At 31.4% G+C, this 9,679-nt stretch overlaps 1 protein-coding gene across 1 annotated transcript in view; it reads right to left on the reverse strand.

Moving 5' to 3' along the window:
* LOC143059160 (retinoic acid receptor beta-like) overlaps positions 1-8,211 on the reverse strand; it is a 43,067-nt gene extending 34,856 nt beyond the window's left edge. The window contains exons 1-2 of the mRNA XM_076232655.1: positions 8,171-8,211; positions 699-820 (exon numbers count right to left, since the gene is read on the reverse strand). Coding sequence (XP_076088770.1) covers positions 699-789 — 91 coding nt within the window. The 5' untranslated portion in view covers positions 790-820; positions 8,171-8,211. The remainder of the gene's footprint in view (positions 1-698; positions 821-8,170) is intronic.
* Positions 8,212-9,679: the final 1,468 nt, after the last annotated feature.

Below are 9,679 nucleotides of genomic sequence, written 5' to 3' on the forward strand. Positions count from 1 at the left end.
AGCATGGAGTCTGCTCAAGGGTCATATTTTAATCCTGGCACATATTTACCATGACTCAAGCTCAGGGTCTGAAGCATGGGGTCTGCTCAAGGGTCATATTTTAATCCTGGCACATATTTACCATGACCTAAGCTCAAGGTCTAATGTATGATCTGCTCATGTGTCATGTTTTGATATCCAGGCCCATACTTACCATGACCTAAGCTCAAGGTCTGATGTATGATCTGCTCATGTGTCATGTTTTGATATCCTGGCTCATACTAACCATGACCTTAGATAAAGCTCAAGGTCTGATGTATGATCTGCTCATGTGTCATGTTTTGATATCCTGGCTCATACTTACCATGACTTAAGCTGAAGTCATATTTTGATCCTGGCGATCTGAAGCACTGTCTGGATCTGCTCATGGGTCATACTTTGATCCTGACCCATACTTTCAAAGACTTAAGCCCTGGGTCTGAAGCAGGGTCTGTTCATTGGTCAAATTTTGATCCAGGCATATACTTACCATGACTGTGACTGTGACTGTGACTGCTCATGGGTCGTATATTTATCCTACCCCATACTTACAATGACTTAAGCTCAGGGTCTGAAGCAGGGTCTGTTCATGGGACCTATCTTGATCTTGGACCATAATATCCATGACTTAAGCTCAGGGTCTACTCATGGGTTATATTTTGATTCTTGCCCATACTTACCATGACCTAAGCTGAGGGTCTGAAGCAGGGTCTGCTCATGGGTCATATTTTGATCCTGACCCATACTGTGATTCATGTTTAACACTAACATTCAACTAGATGAGTGGACTGTCACCATATTACTGCAAAAATAAAAGAATATTCAGCATTAGAGAAAGTCAAATTTATATGCCAGAAAAAAGTTGATGGGATAAAATGTCTTAGTAACTCTAAGCCTTATTTTCCCTTTTTTATATAACATGTATAATTTACTCATTAGAAAGTTGGTTATCAAGTTTGAATTTGCTTTCCACTTATTTAAAATAAGTCGTTTTGGGGTCCTTTATAGCTTGCTGTTTGGTGTGAGTCAAGGCGCCATACTTAAGGCTGTACTTTGACCTATAATTACCGTACTTGTTACTTTTTGCACATTGTTACTTGGATGGAGAGTTGTCTCAATTGGCACTCATACCACATTTTCCTTTTCTATGTACTTTATTGCAAGTCAATCTGACCACAAAATCTTGGTAAACTACTTTAACCAAAATCTTAAGCCTGATAAGCACTGCATGATCAATGAGTTATCTAAGTTTAGACCAGCCAATGACCATATGGAATGGGTTTTTCTTATTGTTGAAGGCCTAAAATTGCTTACATCTACTTTGAATTTTGGATAGTTGTCTTAATGAGCAATCTTACAACATCTCTTCATATGTTTTTATTAAATGTTATCTAGTTAAACTAGTTTTTTGTACTCATTTTGCTGTCCTTGTAATCCTGTGATTGTATTAGCCAGACTTAACTAATCGATCAGATCGGTAATCGAACACTAATCGATCATATTTGATCAGTACTCGATTGATGACTTGAAGTCATCGATCAGTAATCGATCAAACTCTCTCAGGAGTTTGATCGATTAGTGATTGATTAGATTACTGATCGATTTAAGACCGATTACTGATGGATAAGTGATTGATTAATGACAGATTAGTGATTTTATTGTTTTATTGACAAAACAATGCTATTCCAGAAATAAGCCTTATGAAAGACATCATTTGTGAAATAAAAATTCCATGAAAATATTTTCACCATTGCCAAAATTTTCTGGAATTCTAGAATTTAAAATCATTTCACTGCTAAGAAGATACTGGAATTTTTTGTTCATGATGTTGTCAATATGTCTGGAAATTTGAATGTAAAGATTAGAACCAATACCCATGCCAGACATCAGTGTTTATTTTTAAGTCTTGAATTTATGTTTCTGTCTAAATATGCCAAAAAATCCAGGATTTACTCAGCAATACATTTTTACACATAATGCAGTCGTAACCAAGAGAAGCGTATCTAAAAGCTTAGCCCTAACATATTCCTGATTAAAAACTACATTTTTGTAGGTTTACCCATGTATATTGGTACAATAACTGTGACGTCTTGAAAGGCTATTGTAATTTTTTCTTTTACAAACTTTCATTGACGGAAGGCGTCAAAGCAAAATTTAAAAAAGCCATCCAAGATGTCATAATTATTGATATAAAAACTCTAATTTTTATATGTGTGCATGTAACAAATTTGGTTGTAGAGGGGTCTAAATACAGCACAAACTACATTTTCCAAAAGACCAAAAGAGTGAAAAAATAGATTTTAACAACAACATTTGACTTGATAATAGTAGTATATATATACTTCCATGGTTTGATAAATATTTGATGCCTTTTAAGTTAATGACCTTTGTTAACACATCAAAATTAAGTTTTACATATAATATTAGCTTCAGACACTTGTGATTTTATTTAGAAGATGAAAATTTCAACCAAGCTAATATATACTAAAATCTGTATTTTTCATATATACGGATTAATCAACACAAATAAATTGTGCAATTTGATATATCCTTAACTTTATGATGAAATTTAGGGTTTGTCCTATAACATTATTAACTAATGCCAGAATTTAGGTCACAACTAAATAGCCAGAACATTTACCAATTAACAGAAAATTGATACATCATTTATTCAAACACCTTGTTTGTCTTCACAGCAGGATATTGTCTAATTTCCACAATATTGTAGAAGACTGACCAGAAATGACCAGCTGTGGACTATGACTCTACTAAGGATTGCAAAATACTGATAAAAATAATTAGATTGTTATCAGAGTCGGTGGAAAACTTTCTATTGACTTTTGAATTTACATACAGAAGATCCCCCCTTTTTTCTAAAATTTTAAAATAGTCCTAATTCAAGGCAATAGTGGTTAGTGTTTTATTTTCACACGAAAGCATACACATCTAAAGATAAGTAGAATGAATATGAATAAGAAATTAAAGATGTTTTTAAATAGAATTGAGTATGTGCCCGTCACAAGTCAGGAGCCTGTAATTCAGTGATTGTCTTTTACATATTTGTTTTTAAATAAATAAGGCCGTTATATCCACCTATGATTTGAAGTTGCAAAGTGCAACTACAAATCATTGTTCTGGCCTTTCATTGATACTGTGTAGCAATGTTTAGAGTTTTTCTGTAAATATGGTGATTAAAGGGAAACCTTCAGCAGAGACCACCCCTTCTGTTTGTCATTTTTTTATTACTGCTTTTAATTTATTGATTTTTTCATAATTTTGTAAAATTTGTTAATTTGAATTTAGATTTTTTTTTTTTTTTTGTAGAGTTCACGAAATCTTTTTTCCCCAGGTGGTCCTTGGAGAAAATCTGCTGGTCCTCATTATTAATTCTATTGAATAATACTAAAATTGTGTCAGTCCTATGCAAAATTTTGGTGGTAAAATCCAGAGGACCACCACTTTTCACGAACTCTGTTGATTTTCTAACTATTTCATCCTATTTCAATAAATATTGAATTAAGTGTTTCCTGGTAGAATTTTGTCTTATAAGAATTTCAGTTTACATGTGAGGTTTACATGATGATGGTCATTAATTAGTTCTGCACAGTGAAATATTTTGAAGGAATTGTGACCTTCATACAAACTAGTTTATAGGTCATTTCATTAATTCACCAATGTTCTATTTCTTTTGAATCCTATGGATAGGTTTTAATGGGATATGATACACAATGTAGCACTTATTGAAGAATCTGTTTTAATAAGATGCCAGAATTTCCTGAATACTTTTTGAAGTTATTCTGCTTGAGGATGATAATATGTAAATGATACATAACATCTATTTTAAACTTTTTTCTTTTTCTTAATTTTATCTTTTCTGTCATGGAATTTAATAAAATTTGTTTTACCAATTTTAGTTAATAAAATGGTTTTTCAATAAAGAGTTTTCTTTCTGGTTTGTGTTTCTATGTATGCCTTTAATATAGGATTTAAAGTTCCAAATGGGTTGGTTTTGGGTTTTTATGAAGATGTTGAAATTTTTCTGTATTTTTTTTTTATAGCATTTCATATCTTACCAGTATTTTCATGTGCTCGTCTTTGAGGATTTCAAGGTCTAGAAATTTTATGGAATGATTATTGCATTCCTTAGTAAACTTTAGCAGGGTAGTGTTGTTGAATGAATTGAGTGGTAGGGATGAGCTGGTCACCATGGTCACTATTTCAAGCTTTATTACATATTTCATGATAAAATCGTGAAATTTAGATGGAGGTGAAGTTTTCAACTTGCCTGTTTATATCACAAGTGTCTGAAACTAATTAGATGTCAGAATCTTTTGATGTTTGTTAATGTTTCCAATAGTGTGGTCAAATCAATTATCTCTAAATCAATAGACCAGTTTCACATAAGCTACTAATCAACGCTGATCTCGAAATCTTCTGCGCGTTTGAGTTTAAATCTCGCGATAATTAACGATATCATACGTGACAGGGGGCTACTGATATTTAGCAACACAATAATAAATCAACCGCTTATAATTACTGCGTTATGTACATTGCTGTATGTCAGTTTGATTTTTCGTGAAAAGAGAAAAATATTTTGATAAAGAGAAAACAGCCTAAACATCAGAAATTCATTTAATTTCAGTTCTGTTCCAGTTTTTCTTAAATATTTTTTACATCTTCTTCACATGCATGTAAAGGGTTTTTACGGTCTACATATAGGTTTAGTATCATAGACTCGAACTTTTAATTTTCTTTTAAAAAAATACAGGTTACTGTTATGGTGACTTTTGCATGAAATTTTATGGGTAAAAGGACATGATACCGGCACTACTAAATAATCGAAATTTCCAATAATGGTAGTACAATGTAGGGGAGTATAATATATAATGTTCAACGAAAATTGATAGAATTTTCCTTACATACTCTTGTCAAAGATGTAGTACATAATTATTGTGATATGCTAACAATGTGAAAAACACAATGATAGGTCACCGAGTGTTTTCAAGCTATACGCTGTGAAAATATGAAGCATTTTGTATGGATTAAACAGAGGCATTTTTAAGGTAAAAGTATCATTATATGAATATTTGAAGGTAAAACAAATGATAGAATTCCAAAGTAAAATGTGAGAAAATAGCTCTTATAAAATGCGTTCAGAAAACAACAGAAAAAATGGAGTCACCATGCGTTTTATCCTGTTTAGCGTACATGGCATATAACATTAATAGAACACTTTCCTATTGATTGTAATAGACACGTAGTAGACAGGGCCCTGGTACCGTGTTGAAGACCGTACATTGACCTATAGTTGTTAAACTTTTGATACATTGTGACATGGACTGATCGACAGTTGAATCATTGGCACTCATACCACATCTGCTTATTTGTATGTACATTTGTTTCAAATATTTCTGTGTCAATGATGTTTTAGACGGCCATGATATAAATGAAGTGAGATATAAGGCAGTTTTAAAATACGTATCAGAAATACAGGTTCATCTTCAATTTTCAAAGATCGGACTATAATACAATGCATTCAATATTATTTTAATTTCTAAGCTATGTTCATGATCGATTTCGTCTAAGCAGAGGTTCAGTGCCAGCGGGGCGAGTAATTTTCTACATATTGTCAACTTTATCATTTTTCGTGCCATTAAAAGTAATTGAATATCCTGTATTTACAACAAGCGATGTATGCCTTAAATTAAGATCAAATGCTGAATGACCCCCTCCTAAATTATTAAAATATTCCCAGTGGCATTAACCACACTGGCCATGATATCTCAGTGTTAATAAGGTACCAGGGTTAACATTTTAAACATATGTACTAGGGGATGACCATTTGATTTTCAGGAGGGGGGGGGGGGTAGAAAAATAATATTCTTAGACTAATTTCCTAATAAATAATTATGACCTAGGCAGGATGGAAAAGAATGATCTGCAACAAAACTACAGGAAATAATTGTGTACAAAAGTTAAATGAATTATCAAACGGTCGCCCTTTTTCAGTAACTGTTTATACAGAAAAGGGTACGTTTTATCAATTTTCACCTGGTGAGATTATACAAGGTGAAACGAGGATTCCACATGGCCAAGGTGTTAATTGCCTTCTTAATTTATGACCTTATACTATGTATATGAAGTGATCCCCGCTTATTTATCTAATTTATTCTTCCCGTTAGGTGAACGATCTCAGCGTGAATTCGTGACATTTAAAGGTACAATTAATATAAAGCCAGGCGGCATATCAGATCGTATATAATACTTCAATCAACAACACAGCAGTAGTCCGTTTTAAAATCTTTTATGGTGTCAATTGTTAATAATTAAAGTTGTCTGGTCAATATAAATTTTATATTTTGATTCAAATGATGCTCATGTTGTTAGAAATGACCCAAATGTAAACGCAAACACTCAATCAGATGCTTGTTTTTCCAAGTCTTAATGGTCACTGCTTACAACCGTTAGCCCCCAGTTGATAAACTCTCGAGAATTATCGCGTGATTTCATAGTTTTGCTAATTAGATTAGACATGCGCAGTTAAATGTGAAACTGGTGTATTTTCCCATACAATCTTACCAGCTATTTATTTGCTGTTTGTGCTTTTGATCCTATTATTTTGACATTTTCACTTAATTAACATTAACAATATATAATAATGAAACATTACATTACTACAAATGTATCCTGAAAAGAAATTCTGATGTGTTTAGAAAAAATAGCAATGTATCTTTCATCAGTTATATGCATGTATACTTTAGGTTAATCTTATTTTCATAAAAAAAAACCATTTTATGACAGATATACATTTTTGATAAGTAAAAATATGATACGGGAAGGGTTGGGTAAGTGCTGGATCCAAATTCACATGGAAATAATGTTGTAGGTCATATCTAATTATATAAACAGTAGTCCAAATAATTATGACATCTTGGAAGGCTATTTTAAATTTTGCTTTGACCCCTTCCGTCAATGAAAGGCATAAAAGAAAAAAATACAATAGCCTTTCAAGACGTCATATCATAGTTTTTAGGACTAATATACATGGGTAAACCTACAAAAATGTAGTTTTTAGTCAGGAATTTGTTAGGGCTAAGCTTTTAAATACGCTTCTCTTGGTTACGACTGCATATTGTATAAACATGTATTACTGAGTAAATCCAGGAATTCCAGAAAATTTTGGCAATGGTGAAAATATTTTCATGGAACTTTTATTTCACAAATGATGTCTTTCATAAGGCTTATTTCTGGAATAGCATTGTTTTGTCAATAATAATAAAATCACTAATCTGTCATTAATCAATCACTAATCCATCAGTAATCGGTCTTAAATCGATCAGTAATCTAATCAATCACTAATCGATCAAACTCCTGAGAGAGTTTGATCGATTACTGATCGATGACTTCAAGTCATCAATCGAGTACTGATCAAATATGATCGATTAGTGTTCGATTACCGATCTGATCGATTAGTTAAGTCTGGTATTAGTCACAGAACAAAACCATTTTGATGCCTCATAAATACTACCATATGTTACATCTATAAAGAGGCATTTTAACATCAGTAATAACATAAATAGTTACTAAAAGCTGATACTATAATTCTGTAAATTTTAATTTTAGCAATATTCAGAAAAATTCTGTTTGATTCATATAAAAAGTTCCAAAATGTGAGTTTTAATTATTGTGATTATAGCCCTGTCGCATTTTTTGTCACAAATTTTCTGAATTTAGAGGATTTAAAAATTTAATAATCCGAGATTAATTTTGATTATCCAAAAAACTGCAATCATACAGAAATATAATATAGAATTACTTACGTTTTAATATGTAATATTACCAAATACTAATATAATTATATGTATAACTATATTACTATATGTCTGAGTTTGTTATTAATCAGACCATGCAAGGATATATTTAATCCTCTTAAGTCAAAACTGTAAACGGCATTCTGTTTTTGAGTCTATGATCTTAAAATAGCAGTTATTTATTATTCAATATCAATTTTTTGTATTACAAAAAGCAGCAGTAAATAGCTCTATTGGATGAAAATATGCCTGAAGTTTCAAATTGCAATAAACTCAACACTAGAATAACATCTTTAAAGAAATAATCCTGTCTATAAATAACCCTTCTACAATATTTTTACCTTTGGATATAATCTTCTTATTTTCGTAAATCTTTATTAGTGCATGTAATCTGAAAGTGAAAAATACAAAACTGTTTACAATTTTACTTCTTCTAAATCTTTTAAAAAAGCTAAAAAAGACAAACCAAAAAACAGTAGTATTGTTATAAGTGAGAACAAACCTATATACAAAAAAAATCAATTTTTCAACAAACTTATTTTCATGTTATTATCAAAATAAAATGTGGTATGCTTTCCAATGAGACAACTCTCCACCAAGACTGCATATTCAGATATCAAAGGCCCGAAAATAACAAATGTAAACAATTAAAAGCAGAAAACTTAAGACCTGATTTATGTAAAAAAGAATGGAAGAACACAAAAGTGATATACATCAACAAACGACAACCACTGATATTTTATACTGCCGTATTTCAATATGACGCATATATATCCTCAAAACTTTTCAACTTTGCAACTTTTCAACTTATATTTAAATGTCTGAGTAAATTTTCTGATAATTGTCGGCTAAATGTCATCTTGAATTCAAATACCAACCAAATTGCACCAGAACAAGCAGGGATCAAGACTTTTGTTTCCTTAATAAAAGATGAAATACCCTCATTTGAACATTTTTTTAGAGAGGAAGGAACAAAATCTGCTTCTTCACTAAAAAAAAACCCACCCTCATAAATAATTTTTTACTTCACTTTAACCTTTGAATTGTTTTGATAGTATTTTTTGTGATTTTAAAAATAAAATCACTCGATCAGTATTGCAATTTTAACCAAGATCTTACTATACAAATCCTTGTTTTAACAGAGAGAAAAAGACATCATACCTGGCCATTAAGATAGTTGTTTTAACTTAAATAAAATCCATGTACATCATTATGAAATTATATCTCTTTAAGCTTAAAATATGTAACTATACTGTAAAACTTGATAAAAAACTTTGATTGGAAAAACTAAGCATCTGGCATAATCTCCTCCACAGAGGAGGTCTAAAAGATTAGCAGTAGGTATACATTTTTCATGAAGTGTAAGAAAAAACTGTTTTCTATTAGGATATGATTGCTTGTATACCATGACTAATAAATGACAGTTATCAGATTATGAGAACAGATATAAATGAAGTACAGACTCAATATCATTTCACTGATTAGGACAAACAAACAGGAGTTATCTCCCATTTTTTTGGGGATGAAAAACAGGCGTTATCTCCCATTTTTATAGGGCTGACAAAACAGGAGTTATCTCCCATTTTTATTGGGCCTTACAAACAAAAGTTATCTCCCATTTTTATTGGTCTAACAAACTGGAAATATCTCCCATTTTTATTGGTCTAACAAACTGGAAATGTCTCCCATTTTTTTTGGTTTTAAAAAACAAAAGTTATCTCCTAGTTTTATTGGTCTGACAAAAAGAGTTATCTCCCATTTTCATTAGTCTAACAAACAAGAGATAGCTTCCATGTCTGAATATAATACATTCTTGTATCTGTACTTATTTGAAAATCAAGATTTTGGGG

Source organism: Mytilus galloprovincialis, chromosome 14, assembly GCF_965363235.1.
Source record: "Mytilus galloprovincialis chromosome 14, xbMytGall1.hap1.1, whole genome shotgun sequence".
In the NCBI taxonomy this organism is placed as follows: Eukaryota; Metazoa; Mollusca; class Bivalvia; order Mytilida; family Mytilidae; genus Mytilus; species Mytilus galloprovincialis.